Source organism: Urocitellus parryii, chromosome 13 (genome assembly GCF_045843805.1).
Source record: "Urocitellus parryii isolate mUroPar1 chromosome 13, mUroPar1.hap1, whole genome shotgun sequence".
Classification (NCBI taxonomy): domain Eukaryota; kingdom Metazoa; phylum Chordata; class Mammalia; order Rodentia; family Sciuridae; genus Urocitellus; species Urocitellus parryii.
In genome coordinates, this window is record NC_135543.1 from 19,942,619 (window position 1) to 19,966,373 (window position 23,755).

At 36.4% G+C, this 23,755-nt stretch overlaps 1 protein-coding gene across 2 annotated transcripts; it reads left to right on the top strand.

Moving 5' to 3' along the window:
- The first annotated feature begins 20,271 nt into the window (after nt 1–20,271).
- Nucleotides 20,272–22,062, top strand: LOC144249997 (protein Mdm4-like). 2 transcript variants are annotated; one of them, XM_077792321.1, is made up of 2 exons: nt 20,272–20,534; nt 20,999–22,062. In XM_077792321.1, the coding sequence occupies exons 1-2, from the start codon at nt 20,384–20,386 to the stop codon at nt 21,652–21,654; spliced, it is 807 nt and encodes a 268-aa protein (XP_077648447.1). In that variant the 5' UTR covers nt 20,272–20,383; the 3' UTR covers nt 21,655–22,062. The 2 variants fall into 2 exon arrangements, with proteins under 2 accessions (XP_077648447.1, XP_077648446.1); XM_077792320.1 differs by having other exon boundaries at nt 20,272–20,497; nt 20,593–22,062.
- Nucleotides 22,063–23,755: the final 1,693 nt, after the last annotated feature.

The following is a 23,755-nucleotide window of genomic DNA, read 5'->3' on the forward strand; positions in this document are numbered from 1 at the left end:
CCAGTCTCTTACTTCCTGTCTCATTATGTGATCTATCTAAAGGGGCTCCCAACATTGTAATGCCATCTCCGTAAGGTTCTCACCAGAGCCAAACACTGCACCATGCCCTTGAGCCTCCAGAACTCTAAGATAAATCATTTACCCAGTCTCAGGTATTTTGTTATAGCAACACAAACCAAACCAACATAGGGCTCATGAGGTACTATCCACAATCGTCCCTTTCTGAGTGCCTGGATACTTTGTCATCAAATATGCAAAACAACGGACAATGTCTCCAATTGTTATACCTACCCACCCAAAGTCTACGTTATTTTGTGTGGCTGCCCTCGGTGGATTTTGTATTGGGAGAGCTCCCAGAACAACTCCCTCCTTACCCAAAACTAAACTCACTTTATTTGGTGGCTTAAACAGAGTGAGTGTATTGAAAAAGACGCAGTCAGCATCCTGGGGAACTAAATCTTCTTAGAAGTCACTGAGCTGTAAAGGAACTCTTTCATATATAAAAATATGCTATTTCCAGTTTAGAATCATCCAGGAGTTACAGCCTTCTAAATAAAGTAGTTACAATGTCCTGGTCAGAAGCGTGAATCATTGGGTTTAGGAAGCCCTTCTTGTTTCAATGGTGCTGTAAGCAATGGTCACATGTTTTGCACGGGTTTTTAGTAAATCTTTCTTTTTAAATTTATGTTTAAAATAGTGCAATTTCAGCAACGGTTCTGAAAGTTGTGATTGTATCTTCTCCTCTGAAGTAGTTATCAGACCAGGACAGCACACTTTGCAGGTATCTGTTCTCCCCAGGTGGCTTCGGCTCATTTTCCTTCTATTCCCAACAATCCTTACTGGACTACCAGGGTTTCTATCATACTTTCTTGCTCAAAAGTTTTAGTAGTGAATGCATAATATTGTCATTTTAGAGCTTAATATAATCGATGAAATAATTTAGGTCGATCCATTCATTTTATGGTCAAGAAAACTGAGGACCAGGGGAATTTAACCACTTGAGGTCCCTAAATTAGCCTAGGTTTGCTACAAAATAGAGCCTGAAGCACATCTATAACAGCAATGCCTTATTCTGAGGGAGAACCCAGGCTGGAGAGAGTGAGGAAAAGTCTAAGAGATGGTTCTGAATGATCCTGTCTGCAGGTTAATTTACTGAATGATCCTATCTGCAGGTTAATTTAGAGCAGACATCTCACTGTGGATGGTTGATCATTGCAGACCTAGCAGAAGTATTTTCCCTAGTGCTTTTCAGCCAGATCTCCTAAAGACTTTCCCAGATTACAGTGAAAGAATCACCTTTTCTTTTACAACACTCCTCATCCGGCCACTGGAAGTGTCCTGTATGCACGCTGCTTAAATAGCTGTAAGCAATAAATTCAATTCATATCAATTAGCAATAAATTCAGAATTACAGAAAACTGTAATTTTGCAAACAAGTTGCAAAATGCTAAGGTGGTTGTGACAGTAGGTGAGCTTGGGAGGAGGAAAGCACCAGGACACAGTGGAGTTTTTTAGTTGAATCTCTTTTTCAGGTCTTGCTCCCTATCATTCTGAGAAATGCTCTGAATAAAAGATGTATTAAAAGAACAAAAGATCGAAAATGTTTATTAAAACTATTTCTTCCTTATTTATGTTTGTCTAATCATGCAACTTAGCAGCACTCTAAATATACAAAGAAAAGAAAACAAGCTTCTGGTTAAATGCAACATGGGTCCAGGAATGAGAGAGAGCTCAAGGTTGAAGTGGGGTAAGAAGGACGTGGGACAAGAGGAACCACGAAGGGACTTGGCTTGAATAGTGGCTACGTCAGGTAAGTGTGGAGAGGACCTGAAGTCAACCGCAGGGAATAAGAAAGAAAGGAACGTGGGCTTGATGTGAATGATGGATCTATAAACTTTCAAAACCAATGAGATAAAAATTGGTTATGTAAGATCAGTATTCATAATATCAATATAAATACACAAAATTCTTACATATCAATTAGCAATAAATTCAGAATTACAGAAAACTGTGGGTCTTTACTAAGGTGTTTAAAAGCCTTAAGACAAATAGAAAGGGGGAATGAGAGACATGGGTGGGAGTTCTATATTAAAAGAATTTAATTTCATAGGAACAGTAAGTCTTATCAATTTCATCTACTAGCATAATGCCAATGAATTTCACCAAAAGAAACTTCTAAGTATTAACAAATTGATATGGAAAAGCACAGATTTCTCTTGTCCTATGAACTGTCAAACCATATCATATACTGGGCTCATTTTTTAAATGTGGCATTGTGCATAATCTACACATTATACTATGGAAAACTTAAGTGTAAAAAGTACAAAATATAATTTTGTATCAATATAGAATTTAAAATCAGTACTGAGGGCTGGAGGAATAGCTCAGTGGTGGAGCGTATGCTTAACACGCATGATGCTCTGAACTCAATCTCTAGCACCAATAAATAAGTAAATAAATAAATAAATTTTAAAAAATAAAATTATACCAAATAATAGACTATTTAATAAATAGTGTTGGCACATTCAGTCATCCATTTGCAGAAAAGATGTCAGACCTCTACGTTACACCATGCACAAAAATAAATCCAAATATATTAAGTAAATTAAAAACTAAAAGTAAACAAAAACAAACTCTAAGGGAATGTTTTTATAATTTGGAAAGTTTTCCTAAACAGGGCACTAAATATGGACGCTATAAGAATGATACATAAAAATTTGAACTATAAAAATTTAAATACCAACTATGTATCAAGGAAAAGATGGACATGCATAATTAAATAATAGTGAATAATATCAAATTAACAAAACTAAAATGCACCTACTAGAAAAATGACAAAACTAGATGGAGAGCAAATTTCCAAAAGAAGATGTGGTAGGATAAAATGAAAAGATGCTCACCCTCATTACAAATCTGGAACATTCTAACAGAAATGAGTTAGTATGTTTTGTCAATCACATTGTCCGAATTTAAAAGATTGATCCCATTCATAAGTGACATAAGGGTTGGGAAAGTCACTCACTCACATACTTGATCTGGGGCACCTGGTGGCCGACCTAAAAACAACCCCAATGGATTTCTCTTTTCCTTCCTAACATAAACAACAATCTGCCACCATCACTCTTTGAAAGGAACTCATTCCCCTGACATCTGACAACTAATATCACCTTTGCCTAGTTTGTTATTTTATATAAAAGAAATTGCATGCTCTGTAATTTTTGTACATGGGCTCCTTTGCCTAGTGTGTCACCTCACCTCTGTCCACTGAGTGAATGTGTCAGAATGTATATGTATATTATTTTACTATAATTCAATTTGTGATTGTTTTTTCTTCATGTTTAATAATTTGAGTGTACTAACCAAGACATCTGCTTACTCCAGTTGTCAAATGTGCTTTATGATATTTTGTCTCACTTGACCAATTTCTGAAAAGCAATAAAACTATAAAAGATTGGCAAAATGTCAGATGTAGTGAGATGTGAAAACACCAAAAAAAAAAAAAAAGAGCACTAACTGTCAATAGAATTTTGCAAAGAATGTCAGAGCTTTCTTATGCCATGATATTGCTGGGAAGGGATATATCAGTTGCAATTAGCATTATAATGATTAATTCCACAATATTTATAAATGAAATGAATTGTCACTTGACCGTAACACTGATAAGTGAATAGGCATATGTAGAAAGCACAGGTGAATGCATCAAAAAATAATACCTTCGGGTGCCTTCCGATTAGCATTTATTATCCTGACAGCTAAGGAGACATGCTCACCACTGTGTAGAATACAAAAAAGGACTTAAAAGATACAATCTGCCTTCAGTGTTCAACTGAAAATTGTTCCTGGGCTTCATCAGTGCAAACTGGAAAGCTCACTATCTTGTTTTAAACGTTCTTTTTTTGTGTATTTTCATTATCTCTTCCTCATTTTCTTGAATTAAAAATAAAAATATGATGAAAGATGAACTTTATTTTACCAACAGGGTTTTATTCCTTGTTCTTTTCTTCCTAACTCATGCTGATATTTTAGAGTTTTGCAGATTTATAGAGGTCTGAGAGATTTTAAAGTTTTATCCCATCAATCCCTCAAAAGCATTCATGCAGTGTCATAGTCAGTCCTGCCCAAATGACAGTTTGCCAAGTATCAGCTATAGGGAGCACAATCATCTGGTTCTGTTTTTATTTTGACTAACAAAAAATATGAAGACTATAAACAGTACTTTAAAATCACTGAAGCAAACTAGGAAGATTGTTTCATTCTATGTCAGTTTTATTTTTTTGTGATTCCTTTTATTACTCCAGCTTATTAAATGATGATTGTAAAGTGTTATAAGATTGAATATGTTTAGTGTCTTATGGAAGAAGATGGGTTCCATTATTCTCCTAAGGGTTTCAAAAGAAATTATACTGATTTGCTTGATTTCCTGTGTTTAATAGTTCTTGAATTTATCCTCCTTCGAAAAAATTCTACGTTAGGGAATATTTGTCATTGAAGTAGGTTCTAATTATTCTGTATCTCTTTAGTTTCCTATTCCTCAAATTTTCCCTATACATTCTTAATTTCTTCCTAGTGTACTGATTTTCTTATGTTGCTTTCCCTTTCTCCTTAACCATCAGTGATTCACATTTTTGTAGGATAAAATTTAAAATCTAGATGCAATGTAGCAATCAAAGCCTTTTTAAAAGGCTGCTTTCTAACTAATAATATTCCCTTACACAAACCTGATGACTACCACTGGTCTTCATCAAATATGCATATATCCCTACTTTACAACTATATTCAAATAATTTCTCTTTCTTGGACCCTTTATTTCCCCTTATCCTTGACTACGTGTTTCAAAGCCAATCTCAAGTCCTCTGTTTTCCATGCCACTTTATGATCACTCTTATCCATGGACAAGAGCCCCCATGGAATGAATTGATTGTATTACTGCCTTGGAAATCTCCCAAATACTGCCATCCATTTACTCATCCGTTCATTCAAAGAACAGTGTTATGAATCTACTATTATTAAACATTAGTCTGCATAGTAAATAAACTAAGTTCCTGTTCCTATGACATTTATATTCTGTTCTGGCAAGACAGAAAATAAACAAATATATGTGAATGTATACATTTCAGATGATAATAAGCAGCATGAAAAATAACGCAGAGTAAAGGCTGACATAAGAGTAACAGTGAAAGTATGTGTGTTATTTTATAAATGGTGACCAGAGAAGACTTCTCCATTGGACCAATTTTGGAGAAATGAATATGCTGCATACAGTAACTTGTACCCACCCTGCAAAGCATCTGCATATCTCCACAGATATCTCTCTGCATGTATTTATGTAGCAGATTTCATAAGGGAAATCTGTCCCTATATCTATAAGTAGAATACTATCTCTCTTGGAATGTCATCTGGAGGGAGTTCACAGCTTTGTGATAAAGTACATTGTATAAGAAAGTCTCCTGGGTTTGTAAAGTAATCTGAACCCAGGACTTTAGTTGTAGACAAACTCAGCTTCCTGTGAACTCCATTTATGGGACATCTATCTGGGTTCTAGAGCCCAAGATGATCTAAATGTACAAAGTTTCCCACTTTCAGATAAAGTCTGAGAAGTAGTAAGGGAGATATCTAAATATGCTCTGACTAATATTCTTGAAGTACAGCAATATAACTTATTTGTCACTGTGAATAAATTTATGTAACAGAAGATTTTTAAAATTTTTTTTATTATTGGTTGTTCACAACATTACAAAGCTCTTGACATATCATATTTCATACATTAGATTCAAGTGGGTTATGAACTCCCATTTTTACCCCAAATGCAGATTGCAGAATCACTTCGGTTACACATCCACATTTTTACATAATGCCCTATTAGTGACTGTTGTATTCTGCTACCTTTCACAGAAGATTATTTGTCTTCTGTTGCTGAAATTTCCTTCTTACTGTGATGAAAAGAACCAAGGTTTGTTGTTTTTTTTGTCAGAAACTAAATCATAACAAATTTCTCTCTCATAAATTAATATATAAATGTTGAATAAATGCCTGAGATATTATATCACCTTCACAATGATTAAATATTGGGAACAAAGTTAATATATGTAAATATGTTCATCTCAACTTATAATTACAGAAAAAAAGCAAGGAAACTAAGGTATGGAGCCAGTCAAGTCAAGAGTTTTAACCTAGTTTCTTATTTTCTGTGTGCTCTAAATTCAGTACTTTTCGTTTGACTATAGCACAAATGTGCTCAAGTGGGAGATATTTATTTTTGTGCTTAGAATCAGTCCTTTATTTTTTAGTATAAACTGTTTCTCTATTAGCCGGTCTATATCTCAAGTAAATCTAAAATGACTTAATTTGGCCTTCAAAGGGAATTCTCCATATGATTCTTTATGAAACTTGAGACTCCTTTCTATTGGACCAAGATGTTTGAAGCTAATGGTTTCTGAAATTGCATCATTAGTAGTCATTGAAATGAAATTCTGAAGCAATTTGAGAGAATTTTTAGAAATCAGAGAATTAGAGACTTTTTTTTAGTATCTCCTATATTTCTTCTTGTTTCCTTCCTTTTGATATTTAGTCACCAGGATTGCTCACATCCTCAATTAATTTCTTTTCATCTCTCTTCTATGTTGAAGCTCTCTGTGTAATCGTTAGTACGTCATAACTTCATCTTCATTTCTCAGCTGATTGAACCGAGGTGATTGACTTGGTTTGGGACCAGGTTGTAAGCCCCACATGTGCTGTGAGCAATCAGCTGAGAAAGCCCTAGCTCATGTACAGTGTTGTAGTTACAGTTTACAGCCCCTGATTCCGTCCCATGTTGCTTAGCTACTAAGCTGACCTCCTCATACGATGATCTGTACTTCCCCTTTTGGGCAATTTCTTTTCTTGAAGAAGCTAATCACCAGGATACACCTCATTGTAACAGTTGTCTTCTCAGTATAGGAAAATGAATAATTGTGATCACAACTTTATTTCCTTAGAAGGTTGCAAAAAATCCATGGAGAAAAATGTCTAATCATTTTTAGAACTTTTTATTTTTAGCTCTATATATCTGCTACATGTTTCATATTTGCATAGTGCTCTAAAATGTTCCCCATAAAATGATGCATGTACAGGTTTGAGCTCATTCTTGTGAGTTAAGCTTTAAATGAATTGATTATAAATGCTTTTAGGATGCACACATAATGCATTGACCATCTGTCTTCTAGATGACATTTTTCAGTAGCTGACTAATTAAAAGCAATTCCTTTAAAATTCAGCAATATGTACAAGTAACATTTAATAATATTTTATTTCTAAAATGTTAAATATTAAAATATCCTATGGTCTTTGTTTTCCTTTATGTACCAATTGATTAATATAAAAAATAAGCGTGTTTTATGTAATGTAGTTTGTGTTGAATAGGAAACACACTATCTCTGCCATTGAGAAGACTAAACTCTAAGTGAGGAAATAATATTTAAAGAAATTATATAAAACCATGTGAAACTATATTAGTAAGTGAATGATAATATGATTCAGATCCTCACCAGTGAGAAAATTAAGATTAGGGATGAGTAACATAAGGCCAGGCTCATCTGGTAAGACTTCAGAGAGTACAGAAATGAAAATTTTTTTTGTACTAGAAATTGAGCCCAGGGGGACTTCACCAATGAGCCATATCCCAATCCTTTTTAATTTTCTTTTTTCTTTTCTTTTCTTTTTTTTTTTTTTTTGAGATAGGGTCTAAGTTGCTTAGGGCCTCACTAAATTGCTGAGACTGGCCTCAAACTTGCGATTCTCCTGCCTCAGCTTCCAGAGTCACTGGGATTACAGGGATGTGTCACCATGCCCAACAGAAGTGTAAACATTTATTTGAATGAAATATAAGGTGAAGGATAGCAGAAAGTGATGAGAGTCATAGCATATTTTTATATAATGACAGTAAAGGGACTAAATCAAGTGTAAGCAAAGAAGGTAAAGGGATGAGCTATGTAATTTGAAGGTTATACTCTGAGATGATAAGTGAGATGAAGTCAATTGATGGAGAAGTTTCATGACCAGGCAGGTTTTAAAATTTGGATTTAATCAATCAAGCTTATGGGTGTGTCAGTGAGGGTGTGCCTAGGAATGATTGGCATGTGTGAGAACCAACTGAAATGGAGACCCTCCCTAAGTGTGGGCAGCACCATTCAATAGGATGATGGCTTGGATAGAATAAAAGTTGGAAGAACAAGGAACCAGCAGCAGATGCAAGCTCCATTCTTCTCGAACAGCTCCTTGATGGCTTCTATGATGGTCTGAGGATATCAAGATCTTGCTTGTTCATTCTCCAAACCAGACTCTGCCAGTGAATTCTGCAGAAGCCTTCAGTCTTGTACTAGAGGAGCACCATCGATCCCTCTTGTTCTAGGGCTTCAGCTTCTTGGACTGTGCAGCTACTGGTTCTCCACGCTCTCTGGCCTGCAGGGGGCCATGGTGGACTATCCACCTTCTGGTTGTGTAAGCCAACCTAATAAGTCCCCTTTTTATGATTACACTTCCTATTGGTTCTGTTCTTCCAGAGAATCCTAACTAATGCAGTTTAGGATCATGTGACTAGTTCTGGCCAATGGACTATCAACAGTGATGTGTGATGTGCATCCTCCTGGGTCAAGGCAGTTCAGAGTCTCTGTGCTCCTTCCATTCTTCATTTCCCATGGCTACCCTGAACTGGGGAGCCACATTCTGAAATAGGGACAAAGCAAGATGAATAAAGCATGGATCTCCAGGACACTAGGTGGAGGAAAGCCCAACAACAACTTTATAGAAATAAAGTAAGCTTTCTGTAAAAGTCAGCTTTCCAAACCAAGAGTTACCATACTATACCAATGGGCCAAATCTGGCCTGTCATCTGTGTTGGTCTGGCTTTCAAGTTAAGAATGATTTTTATATTTTTTAAATGGATAGGGAAAGAAAAAGCAAAAGAAGAAGAATTTATTGCCATACATGGAATTTTATAAAAATCCAACTTCAGTGTCTACCAATCAAGTTTCATTGGAACACACATGTTTTCATAGCTTGTGTGTTGAGGATGGCCACTTTTGTGCTACAATAAGAATTGAGTACCGTGACAAAGAATATGTGACACACAAACCCTAAAAATATTTCCTCCTTTTGGAATTAATGCCCCCCCCATCTCGTACGCACATGCATGAGATGGGTCCCTCACATCGTGTTTTTAATAGCTGATTCCTCCTTCCCCTCAACAATAGCTTTGTAGACAAGAGTTGGAAATTGAACCAAAATGAACATGTAAAATTGGAAGGAAACTGGAGTAAAAGTTGGAATTCCACAAATTTAAGACAATGTGCCAGGTGTTTCTAATTGTTGACGGTGAGAACAAGTTACTTTGGAAGCTAAATTTGGGCCACCATCCAACATGTGATAAGGAAGCAAAGATGAGCCAGAAAATTCCAAAAAGGAGAGTGAGAGGGAAGCATTCTTCTCTTCTCTCCTAGTCCCTTGATACTTCTCTCATTCCTTGTTCCAGGTGTGTGGTATTCTTCTCACCTTTCACAAAATTCCCTTTCCTCTTTATTTTCAGAACAATTTCATTAATTGAGTAGTCTACTTGCTTGAACTAATGCAAATGAATTTCTTTTCCTTGGGGGGAAAAAAAAACAGGCATTCACAGACACTGACCTCGAGAAACTTATAATTAAAATTTCCAGAAAGCTTTCATCAATATTTAACAAGAGAATGCTCTAGTGAAACGAGGCAATCTTTCATAGAGGCAGAACAACATCCTAGAGCTATCCTAGAGTTCTCTGCAAAATTTCTAATGTGTTCTTCAAGGTTTAAGATGATTTTCATACCTCATATTTCCTTTCATAGTTTGACAATTTTACTAAAGGGATTTCCTCTATGCAGTGAAGAAGGAGTTGGGGTCTCATAACCATTACTCAGACATACTTGACGTATGACTTTGTAGAGTAACTAAAGTAGATGAATTTCTAATGCTCAGTTTCATCCTCAATTAATTGGGTGCAATGCTTCCTAAGTCTAACAGCAGATTTCTGAACTTGAAATTCAACAAGTCTTCAAATTTCCTATTTTAAGCAAAATTACATAAATGTACATATTTTCATTTTTTTTTCTGTAGCAGGCACATAGCTTTCATTAGATTCTTAAAAGAGTCCCCAAACAGGGTTAAGACCTCAAACAGGTATACAAAACATAACATAATGATGACTCTTTAATTATCATTAAGTCAATGAAAAATTCTTAGCATAGTACATAGAGCACTGGATAAATATTTTTTCACTTTCCTTTCTCCTTTCTCATTTATTCAAATTTCCCAACTACTTGAGCCTTATTTTCACAATTATGTTGCAGTTCTCCTGAAGGCAAAGACTATCTTATATTTCTTTGTATGACTTCCACTTCACTTAAGTACAGTGGAGACTGTTAAATATTTATTGAATAGACTGAAAACAATATTCTGGTGTGTGTGTGTGTGTGTGTGTGTGTGTGTGTGTGTGAAGTATTGTTTTCAGTATCAAATAATCCTTTTCATAGTTTTTTTTTTCCTATCAGAATTTTATTTTTATTATTTTTTGCAGTACTGGCAATAGAACCCTCCCATGTGCTAGGTAAATGTTGTTCCATGAACTAGATCCCCACCCCACATCTTTCAGGCACATTTAAGTTTAGAAACCAAAGTCCCTCACTAGGTCCATTCATTCTTAATTTGTGCTTGTAATATTTAATAAATATTTGTATTCTGGGAGTGCCAAAGATCTCTTTGCCCCAATAATATTATATGAACTTACTTTTTCGGAAAACTATTAAAACTTCTCTGGAAATTTAGAGAGAAGTTTCAGCAGTTAGATCTCTTTTGGTTAGTGTCTATGCCTGTTGTGATGGTTTGGATATGGTTGACTGTGTCACCTTAAGTTATATGTGCTATTAACTTCATTCCCAACCTAGTGGCACTAAGGGGTGGAGTGTTAAAGAGATAATTAGGTCATGGGACACCACCCTAGGAAAGCAATAATGTAGTTCTGGCTGGACTGGATTAGTTCTCCCAAGAGTCATTGTTGTGAAAGAGTGAACCTCGCCCCTCAGCAGTCCCTTGCTTCCTCCCACTTCATGTGAACTTTTCCCCACGCACTGAGCATCCCTCTCACTTATATCCTGGTCATGTGCTGCCATCCGCCATGTTGTGAGGCAGTCAGGAGCTTTCCCCAGATTCCATGCTGTTTGAGCTTCCCTGGCATCACCCTTGTGAGCTAAATAAACCTCTTTTCATTACAAGCCACTCAACTTCACGGGTTTTGTTATAACAACAACAACAAAAACCAGACCATTGCATTTCCCTTTGAAGTCCCAGGTGTCCTTTGGTAGAGTTATTTCCTGCACACTGTTGCTGCCCTGAAATTCCCTGGCCGTTGAAATTCTGCCTCTGACCTGCTTCCTTCTTGGCTCAGACTTTTCCTGCTACCTCAGCTCTAGAAGGTTGCTAAGCAACGAGTCATGGGAGGCAGTTTTACTGTGCATGTGCTTTCCTTCAGATGCATGATTTGTTTTATGTGCTTTACTCAGGCACAATTTGAATGTAATTCTTTTTCATATTCTCAACAATGGCGCTGAGTCTTGGGTTTTGACAAACTGTTGCCGTGTGCGAGACCTGAGATTTCCACTCTTGATTTATGCCTGATTGGCTTCTCCAGGAAGTCTTCCTTTTTAATGTGGGCCATGATTTTTCTCCTTTCTCATTAAACGTTGGCACAATTCTCTCTGTCAACCAGCTAAGATTTCTCAAATTTACATTCTCTCATTATGGAATGTCCATTTTCAATCTGGTTATTTAATTGTGGATTGCGTTGTAAGCACTGGAGCAATCACATTTCAGAATAGTAATTTGTTGACATTTACCTTAGATTTCACATAATATTCCAGAGGTTTTCTAGACTTAGGGTCAAAATTTAAATAATTACATTTTATTCTTCAATGGACTTGTTTTTCTCTAAACATTCATAAACTAGATAACAAAATGTGTGTGGTTACTTGAGAGCCTACTTGGAACAACTGAATATATTAAAATCTATATTATTTTTATTCCCCCAAGAAAATTAACATGGAAACCTAATTAAAAATTATATACGGCTAAGGTAATAGACATGTCAAGTCCCTCATTTCATCATTACACGTCATATACATTAAATGTCACATGATACTACATAAAGATGAAAAAGTACATGAAAACATTTGTAAAGTTCAAAAGCTAATTAAATTAAGTAATTCATATTAAAATGTGGGTACTTATATGTGAAAATAACTTTTATCCCCCAAAAGCTAAAGCATCTAAAAAAAAAGAAATTTTTGAATCTGATTTCATCATTTGGACTATTTTATCCTATTCCCAAAACAAACAACAAAAAGATATCACTGCTCACCAACAAAATTGTCAATTTTTTTGAAGAGGTAATAATTTTTGTTGATAAAAACACAGTGAAATGGTTGTTTTGTAGTTCTGGGAGCCTGGTATATTAGTACACACTTTCTAGGGGGCAATTATTACGATATCAAGAGTTTGAAATTATAGTTTCATTTTATTTTCCAATTTCTAAACCCCATCAATTTACTTCCAGATATCCATTCTAAGGAAATAACTGACATTCAGACAAGGGATCTAGTTCAAGGATGCTCATCACAGAGTTATGACTATGAGTTGTCTTCCTAAGGATCTCCCATTCTTCACATTCCCCTTCCCACACCACGCAGGGTGTTTGATCCTCGTCTGGCTTCTTGGAGTTTCTCTTGTATATTATTTGAAAGGTCAGGGACATGGACATGATATATCCTTCAATGACATGCTCCCAGTGTCATACTTCCTCCAACTGAGCCCCACCTCCTACAGTTTTACCACCTGCCAATAAGGCCATCAAAGTATGAATCCATCCATGGATGAATCCACTGATAAGGTTAGCGCATTCACAATCCTATCACTTCCCCAAACCCTGTGTTTTAGTCAGCTGTTTTGTTGCTGGGACTAAGATCTGATTAGAACAACTGTACAGGAGGAAAACTTTATATGGGGGGCTCACCGTTCATGGAAGGCTGGCTCCATTCCTTGGGGCTCAAGTGAGGTAGAAGATCATGGCGGAAGAGTGAGGCAGAGGAAAACAGCTCACATGATGCTCAGAAAGTACAGAGAGAAAGACTCCACTCACCAGACACAAAATGTTTACCCCAAAGTCACATCCTCAATGCCCCACCTCCTCCAACCACACCCCACCTGCCTTCAGTTACCACTCAGTTCCATCAGGAGATTCATTCACTGATTGGTTTGAAGCTCTCATGACCCAATCATTTCTTCTCTTAACTTTCTTGCATTGTCTCACACATGAGTTTCTGGGGGACATCCCATATTCAAACCATAACACCCTACATCTGAACATGGGTACACTGGGGAGCAGGCCTTCAGCAACATAAGTGTTTGGGGATATTTCAGATCCAAACTATAACAATTACTAACAATTACTAAATGTGTCATTGTTCTATTCAGCTTTACTACTTTGGAGTTAGTTTCAGTAGTTTTTGTCATCCTAGGAATTTGTTCATCTCTTAAAAGAGATTTATATAGGTTATATAAAAGGTTATGTAATTTAAGGGCATATAATCGTTCATAGCATTCCCTTATAATCTTTTAAAATTCTTGTAAGGTGGTAGCACAATGTTCTCTTTTTGGGTCCTGATTCTACTCATTATAATCTCCTCTTTTTTTTCCCCTTTGTTCAGTCTAGCCAGTTGTCCATTTTGTTGATATTTTCAAGAAATAAATTTTTGAGGTTGTTGATATTTTTGCTTTTCTATTCTGTGTTCCTTCTATCTCTATTATTTACTTTTATTATTATCACTATTATTACCTTTCTTTAATTATTATTTTTTGGTTTATTATTTGTTTGATTTACTCATCTTTTTCCTCAGCTTTTTAAGGTGAAAAATTAGGTTATCTGAGATTTTTCTTCTTTTTTGATGTAAGAACTCTCAGATATAAATTTTCTTCTGATTATTGCCTTTGCTATATCCTATAAGTTTTTATTTTCAGTCATATGACAGCACTTTCAAATTATCCTTGTAATGTCTCCCTGACCTGTCAATTATTTAGAATTATGTTGGTTGGCAAATATTTCCATATATTTTTGAATTTTCCAAATTTCTTTCCTTTATTGATTTCTAATTTAGTCCCATTCCTACAAGGAAATCAAAGTAGTATACTAGAAAATAACTATTTACTTAAAAGGCAGATGGGGGGACAGAGGAACAAAACACTTAAGACACAGAAAATAAATAGCAAAGAGGCTTTTTAATGGCAGAAGTAAATCCTACCAGTACCCAGGAAAGCTCCTTTGCCTAAAGATACCCCTCCAGAGAAGGGGTATCTTTTACCTCCAAACCCTCAGATGCTAACCCTTCTCACCTGATCCATTATTCATGCCAAACGTGGGACATAATCTGAAAGGGGATATACAGAATTGGTGTAGGATTTAAAAAAAAAAAAAAAAAAGCTCTGGAAGACAGTACAGAAATAAGCTAGAGTCATTGTCAAGTATATGGGGAAATGAAGTGGGAAGTGTTGAGGCTGGGTGGGTAGGTAGAAGAGGCTTCGTGATCTCTTGGCTTTTTAATATATTTAAGTGTTTTCACACTACAAGCTGAACAAGTTAATTTATTATTTTTGTTTATTTCTCTTTTTTTAAGGTGTAAATCTGGCCATAGAATTTGGAAGTATATGACTAGAAAAGTTTCTTTCCTAAGAGCACAAGAGCTAACCCTGAATTAAAGGACTCACCCCGTGGAATTAGGCAAGAGGCCTCTCTGCTAGAGCAGGAGGAATTAGCTGACCTGGAATGTTTGGGTTTTAAGATTCGGATTTACACCCCGTGTTTTTTAATCTGGGCTGCATTTTGAACAAGTCAAATGGATGAGGTACAGAGCCTCCGATTATGCCACAAGTTGTCACGTTGTTCGTGATCCCAGTGAGCACAGAAGTGGCCAAGGAAGGAGGACGCCTAGCATCTCTAAAGTCTCCCTGCCTGCTTGTGAAGATCCTTGGAGGCTTTGGGAAACATGACGTGCTCTCATGCTCTCAGCCAGTTCTGAGTTTGAGCCGCATTCCTCTTCTCCAAATCTTACATGGTCTCTAGGCTTGGGATCCAGGCAAGATTTTGAAGAATATGTAAGTGTTTTAAAGCGTTTTATGTGGAGTGTCACCATGGTGTTAGGCTGAGGCAGTCCAGGTGAGCCGGGAGTGAGTGTCGGTGGAACTGAGAAGTCAATGGAGATGGCTCTTCTTATCTGCCTGGAGCATTTTCTACCTCTCTGTCCCTTTCTGGTCAGACTCTGAAGGTTAGGGGGACTTTCCAAGCCAGGCATCTCCCAGGAATTTCACTGTTGAGGAGAGACTCATTTGGTCCGAAGACCTGTCACAGTGACATCTAATGAGCTCTAAGGAGCTCTTGACTCGGATTTCCAGGGCCACTGTGTCTCTGGCTTGCCCTCGACCTGCTCCTTTATCTGGCCTTTCAGTTCTGCCAGACATCCTAGGTCTCTTCTAATGTTTACTACCTGTTTGATTATATTAGATAAAGTTGTTACTACTCCTTGCAACCAAAGAACTCCAATCAAGTCAGGAAAAACTGGAAATTTCTTAAATGTCAATTATCTGAATATGATTAGTGAATTTGTGTAACTGAATAATCATAATATTAAATATTAGAAAACCATTAAAATCACATTCTATAAAATATTGACTAAAAGGAGACATGCTTATGATTTCATGTTAAATGAATCATTCTATATATCTATCTACACACACACACACACACACACACACACACATACACATATGCCAGACTTAATTCAAATGAATATATAAATAGATACATGCATGGAATAAAAGTGTAAAGTAGAACAGTGAGTTTTTACTTCTTGTTGACTTTGTTTCCTCCACGCTTTAGTAATTTCAGGTGTTTAAAAAAGAAAACACGAGTTATAAAGTGAAAAAAAATTAAATAAAAAATATCATGTAGTTATGACATCATGTGCCCAACTATTAGAATAAAATTAGGGGTTTTCCATCAGTGACTTTGATTCTTTGGGTGAGCCCTTCTCTTGGTTTCCATTCAGTCCTTGTGTCAATTACTTGGTTAGTTGGTTGGACTAAGTGTTTACTATGTCTGTTCACAAGGAAAATTCTGCAGCATTATTATGTTTACTTACAGTAGAGTGCAGATCTTAGCCAAACTAAACCCCAAATCCATCAGTAATAGGCAAGTCTTAATGAACCATACCAATTACGTAGAATACTCATTTGCATATAACAACAACACTCGTTTTTTACTGAACAAGGACAGAAATTTTGTCTATATTTTATCAACCCTATGGGGTTGAGGATTTTTTTTTCCCTAGGCAGCAAAATTTTAAACTTCCATCTCCTCAATCTAAGTGTATCATTAGTTCAGCAACATTAGTTCAACAACAATCTAAGTGTATCAGTCGTTAGTTCATTAGTTCAACAACAATCTAAGTGTATCAGCCATTAGTTCATTAGTTCAACAACATTTCTTGAACCTCTTCCATCCTCCTTGTGCAGAGCACATGGCTCAGTTGTTGTGGGACATAGAAAAAAAGAATGAGATTCAGTCTGTGCTCACAAAGAGCAAATGGCTCCTTGGAGGAAACAGACCCTTCACAGGTCTTTGAAATTCAAGTTAGAGTTTATTTAACACTGGATGAGACACAGAAAGCGATATGTGAGCATGGATTTATGATTAACCCAGGAAGAGAATTTATAATTGGGAGACAGCATGGAAGTTGATGATGAAAAAATGAAGGAAGACTCCCAGGACAAGAAGAAGCAGGGGAAGGCTTATCTATGTATTCAATGTTGAGAAAACTCAAACAATAAATGTCTATACTGCCATTGATCAATAGAACACAATAGAGGACTCAGCAACAGACGTTGATAAATATGCTCAAGTTTTCTTCCTTTTTTTTTTTTTAACAAAGATGCAAAATCAATTTAATGGTGGTAGAGAATTTGGAATCTACAGGCAAAAGGCAAAAGGAACTTGGACCTGAATCTCATACCTTACAAAATTAACTCAAAATAGATCATAGAATTAAATATGAAATGTAAAATCCTAACTTTGGGATGTAAGGTTAGGCAGAATTTTTATAGACCCCAAAAGAATGATTCATAAAAGGGGAAATTGATAAATTGGACCTTATCAACATTAAAGAAATAATTCACACTATGAAAGCTCATGAGAAAAGGATGAAACATCAAATTACTGACTGAGAGAAAATATTTGCCTGTCACATACCTAATAAGAGATGGGTATCTAGAATACACAACAAATTTTCAAAACTCACAGTAAAACCTTTAAGCCATCCAGTTAGAAAAAAAGGATAACAGAAATGAATAGACATTTATTAAAGAGGCAAGATAGGTGAAGAAAAAGCATTTGAGAATTCTTCCAACATTATTACCTATTAAGGACATGTAATTAACACCACAACAAAGTCTTACTATGAAATCATTAGAATATCTAAAATAAAAAATAGTGACAACACCAAATGCTGACATGCATGCAGAGAACCTGGGTCACTTGTGCATTATAAATGGGAACTTAAAAATGATATAGTCATTTTTGAAAACTTTTTAGAAAGTTACTTAAAAACTAAATATATTCCATGACCCAACAATTGCAATCCTAACCATTAATCTCAAAGATGAAAATTTATGTTCATACAAACACCTGTCAGTGAACGTTCACGGCAGCTATAGTGAAATACTGATACCTGTCCAGATGTTCTTCAACAGGTGTGGTTAAACAAACTGTGGTACATATATTAGTAAATGCTACTCCTACAATAAAACTCTACAAACCATGAATACTCGTGACAACTTAAATGAATCTCCAGGGAATTAAGTTGAAGAAAAAAATACCAATCCCAACAGCTTATCTATTGTATGATTTCATTTATGTAACATCTGAGAAATAAATATATAATATCTCTCTATATTATTTCTCATAACTGCATGTGACTCTACAATCATCTCAATAAAAATGTCAGTTTAAAAATGGACTTAAAGATTTACACTTATGAGAAAATACTAGGGAGTCATTTCCTTGACTAAATAAAAATATTTTTACCCTCACAAAAGAATTGTCACAAGAATTCTTTCTTTAACTAAATTTACATAATATATTTTTCTGTAGTAAATTCACAAGGAAAAAGAACTGGATTCTACATTTTGCAGAAATCTGCCATTGTTTAAAATGAATTGTGCATTTGTCAAATTTTCCTTTCATTATTAGAGAGTAGGCAAGCCCCACTTTGCAATGATCATCCTTCAAATATTCTACTTACAAAATGGATTTGAGGTGACTGCTTTGATGTTAGGAGAATCTCTAAATTCTAACCCCAAGATGCTTAGAAGAATCAAAGGGAAGTCTTTGGAAATGCTTGATTTTTCAAGGGCAGGTACCCAGCCCTGTGTGATATCCTGTGCTCCAACCCAGGAACCCACTACTTGAGTAGTGGGAGGCTTGGAAAGTAAGTGGGTGGGAAGCTGGAGTTCTCTGGCCCCTGGAACCTCTGACTTATCTTTCAGTGATGTCCTCTTTCCCTCAAGAGTGTCCCTTCCTCTATGATTCAGGGATTAGAATAAGTTAGTATGAAATAGTATTTTTTTCCCTTTGGGATAAACTTTTTTTCATGCATTTCTGAAATTACTAATGTGATCCTTTTACAAAAATCTGTTCAAAGTTTCCTTCTTGCTTATCTTCAAGCAAGTCAAATATAGTTTTTAAAAAGATGAGATCCAAAGTACAGATGTTAATGGGGCTACATTAATTAGCAGTAAGTACAGAAAAGACATTATTAAAGAATTCTGGTATATTTCTGTTCTCTTCCCACCCGCCCCAAAGAAAAGGTACAGATCTTCCTATCATTACATTTGCAGACCAGCAGACATCTGTAGGTGAGCAGGCAACGTGACTGAACGGAAGCACCACAGAGACATCTACTGGTTGATTTCATTTCTCCTGGCCTGGCTTTTCCAACTTTTTTTTTTTTTTTTTCCTTTCTTTCTGTCATAAGGAATGGTAACTGAACAGCACTCTCCAGCATTGCATATAAGCCCTGTGTAATACAGCTATGTAGACAATTATATTGCTCAATAAGCTGGGACCATTAATTGGAAGTCTGGAGGGACTGGTGTGCTCACAATCCAATCTTCCCATCGCATGCGCTCTACTGGCTTTATTGCATTCTGATAGTCATGATGACAAAGAGCCAACCGTGTCAAATCCAGCGGGCCAAGCAGAGGATCGGTGGAAACTAGGAAATTCACAAATAATGGCCGGCCCACTTAGAAAAATCTGTAGATGCCATTCTAGCCTTTGCATAGATTTTTTTTCCCTGTATTTCAGAAAATAGGCAATAATTATGAAAATAGTTAAGGGTTACAAACACTTGTTTGGGACATCTTTTTTTAGAATCACACTCAGAGCTGAGAAGTGATGGTTTATTTTTAGAGGAAAGACCAGGTAAGAAATTCAAAGCCTTTGGACTCTACCTTGAAAGGAATGGTCTGATCATCTGGACACCAAGGGATGACAGCTTTGATGGTCCCTGCCTCATGAGAGCTTAGTCATTTGCAAGCCCACTTCTACTTTTCGAGAGCTTCTGAGCTATTATTGCTCTGTATTCTTATGCTTCGAGACATCTTTGGAGGCCTGGTTGTTTTAGATTTCATGCAGAGAATACTTTACCTCAAATACAATTGTGAAGAGCAATGATAGCACAAGCTGAGCTGTATAATACTTGATTGAGTTTTGATTCAATTATAGGGTGAATTTGGAACATATGCGGTGATTCATGGATCTGGAGTCATCAGAGGCCTAGATGTTTGACACACGAATTATGATCTATCCCTGTAGCTTTCCTCTCTTTCTCCCATGAAGAAAAAGCCTAAGTTGATGCTAGAACCAAAGAGAAGAAACATCGTGCCGCAGGATTTGTTTAAGAATCTATCTCCATTAGTATATTCAGCAGAACTACATTGATATTGATTTGTAAAAGAGAAATGAAGATACACACAAAAGAGAAGGCACATTTCCTTCGGTGTATTAGAATTAATTTAAAAAACAATTGTATGGCCATAAACATTAGCCCTGAGGTAGGATTCCTGTTGTTTCTGATGTTAGAAAGCAGCACATGTGGCCATTTCAAAAATGCTGCCGAGGGCTTAGGACCTGCGACTGCCACTCCTCCCCCCCGGGCTCCGAGGGGGAGCGACTCATGGAGCGACCATAAGTTTTATCAACAGACTGCAGTTTCTTCAGTCAAAATGACATCATATTCCACCTCTGCCCAGTGTTCAACATCTGATAGTGCTTGCAGGATCTCTCCAGAACGAGTCAATAAGGTACGACCAAAATTGCCACTTTTGAAGATTTTGCAGGCAGCAGGTGCAGAAGGTGAAATGCTCACTGTTAAAGAGCCCTCTCTATGATATGCTAAGAAAGAATCTTGTCACTTTAACCACTGCTACTACAGCAAAGTACAGAGGAAAGTTCTAATTCCAGGAAAAGAATTGAAGAGGGTGATATTCCTGCACTGCCTACCTCAGAGCATAAATGCAGAAATTCCAGAGAAGATGAAGACTTGATAAATTTAAGCCAAGATGAGACATCTAGGTTGGACCTTGGGTTTGAGGAGTGGGATGTAGCTGGCCTGCCTTGGTGGTTTTTAGGAAACTTGAGAAACAATTATACACCCAGAAGTAATGGCTCAACTGATTTACAGACAAATCAGGATATAGGTACTGCCATTGTTTCAGATACTACAGATGATTTGTGGTTTTTAAATGAGTCAGTTTCAGAGCAGTTAGGTGTTGGAATAAAAGTTGAAGCTGCTGATACTGAACAAGCAAGTGAAGAAGTAGGGAAAGTGAGTGACAAAAAGGTGATTGAAGTGGGGAAAAATGATGACCTTGAGGACTCTAAGTCCTTAAGTGATGATACTGATATAGAAGTTACCTCTGAGGATGAGTGGCAGTGTACTGAATGCAAGAAATTTAATTCTCCAAGCAAGAGGTACTGTTTCCGTTGCTGGGCCTTGAGGAAGGATTGGTATTCAGATTGTTCTAAATTAACACATTCTCTCTCCACATCTGACATCACTGCCGTGCCCGAAAAGAAGGAAAGTGAAGGAATTGATGTCCCTGATTGCCGAAGAACTGTTTCAGCTCCAGTTGTTAGACCTAAAGATGTATCTATAAAGGAAGGAAATTCTAAACTTTTAAATCCCTGCAACTCAGTGGAATTCTTGGATTTGGCTCACAGTTCTGAAAGCCAAGAGACCATCTCAAGTATGGGAGAACAATCAGATAACGTCTCTGAGCAGAGAACAGATGTAGAAAATATGGAGGATTGCCAGAATATCTTGAAGCCATGTAGCTTGTGTGAGAAAAGACCACGAGATGGGAATATTATTCATGGAAGGACAAGCCATCTTACAACTTGTTTTCCCTGTGCCAGAAGACTAAAGAAGGCTGGGGCTTCATGTCCTATTTGCAAGAAAGAGATTCAATTAGTTATTAAGGTTTTTATAGCATAGTTGAATCAATTGCAAAGAAATATTAATTAGGAGCACCAGGTCACGTATGGAAACATCAGTATTGACTGTCTCTACTAATTGTAACACATTTTATGTGTTCATTTGTACATGTAAACATCTGTGTTTTGGATTGTTTTTGCTTTGAAGCTTATATGGAACTTAAGACTGAGTATTTTAGAGCTAGATGATCAGTTTGGGGGCTTCATTAATGTGAAAAGATACATAAAAGTCACTTAATTCTCCCTCCAAAGATGAAGATCTGGGAGGGAACAGTTACCAGTATAAACATAAATATTCATTCATTCACGTATCAGATTATTTGAAGATTAACCCTTTTTAAAATTTTATTCCCTAGCCTTCTATTTAATGTTGTTCTGGAGTTGAAATTCAAGGTAGTTATTAGAAAAATACTAGGATTAACAATGAAAAAAACAAATAATCTGATTAAATTATTGAAGTGCCAAAAAAAAAAAAAGAAAGCAGCACATGTTCATTATAAATATGTAAGCCCCTTATTATACTATTATTTTTCAGGAAGAACCACTGCTAACAGATTGTTGTAGATTCCCTCAGTATTTATATGTTATATGAGTATGTATAGAGACATAAACATGAAGGCACATCATAAAATGACAAATGTCACCTGGTTGCAACGTTCTTTTTCCTGAACTGTCTTTAGGATCTCTTTCTTGGGCTACTGATACATCCACTTTGTCCGTTCTAAATGGACTCTGTACTTAGCCAGGTATTAGTGCTCCCCTCACTCCCCCTTGGAGAGGTCAGTGTTCTCTGACTCAGTGCAGTAATCTTCCCGGAGGTGGACCGCTCCCCATATTTCCTAGCTTTAAGTGATCCTCCTCTTATAATCTGTTGCCTCCTCTGTATCTTCTAATTCCTGTTTGATGGACAGTCTCTCTCTCACACCATGACAAGATTCAGTGTCCCCCTTGTCTTTTGCAGTCATTCAACAATATAGAGTGCTACTGCATTTCAAGACCTCCGCTGCACATTTCATAGATGAACTAGAAAAATGGACAGGAGCCCTGTCCTCTTTATATATATATATATATGTTGTATATATTTCTTGCTGAAAGGAACCTGCAGCTTAGAGGGAAGAAGGCTCTGTCCCAGAGTCACTCAGCTTTAAGTGACCGTTGGAACCACCCTCCTCTGATTTACACTCTGCTGACCTAGATGCCTTTGATGAAAACATCTGCTCATCTCCTTTGGAAAATGTTGAAGGAAGAAATATTTCTTTCTGATGCTTCCAGATGTCCTCAAATGAAAATCTCTTTCTGGAATCCCCAAGACTGTAGTCTAATGTTCCCTGAGCCTGGCGGCCACGTCTCCTAGAACAACCAGAAAGCAGGAAAACACGGCGGGAATAGGAAGTTCTCATTTCTCCATGTCCATGAGCAAGGAAAGCAGCAGAGTCCTAGGATGTTTTATTTAAAAAATAAAAATTTATTTAAATGTGTTCTTGTAGGCATGCTTCTTTTCTTTGTGGGCCACTAATATCAAGCACAGGTTTCTCTTCTAAAAAAAATTGATTTTCAGAAAATTGGTATATATATATATATAATAAAAATACCTCACTTTTATTGTAGTTTCTATGTAATATCTTATTAGACAGGGCAAGTATCTGACCCTTTCTTTCTATTTACTAATTGGATTTTATTCTGTGACAATTACCTTCATGTCTTTAGTCCATCTCTCTTTCTGTGTGTCAATAAATACTATATTAATTTGTATGCATTCATTAAATTAAAAGATATTTAAAAATTTTTCCTACACGTTGAACATATTTTTCCCAGTTTGTTATTGATTTTGGTTTATTGTGTCTCTTTTCATAAGAACTGAAATACACACATGCATTAGCATCTCCCAATATTTACTGCTCAGAGTTTTGGTCTAGAATACATAGTATTTGTGAATTATACTTTTTATTATTGTTTTATCATGTCATCTTTCTACTTTCGTAAAAAAGCTTACCATAAAACAGCATGCTGGAAGCACCCATGTATCCCATGCTTACCAAGTCTGTTGATTCTATCATGTTCTGTTGGACTTGAATTTATCTCATGTTCTTTTGTGCACCATT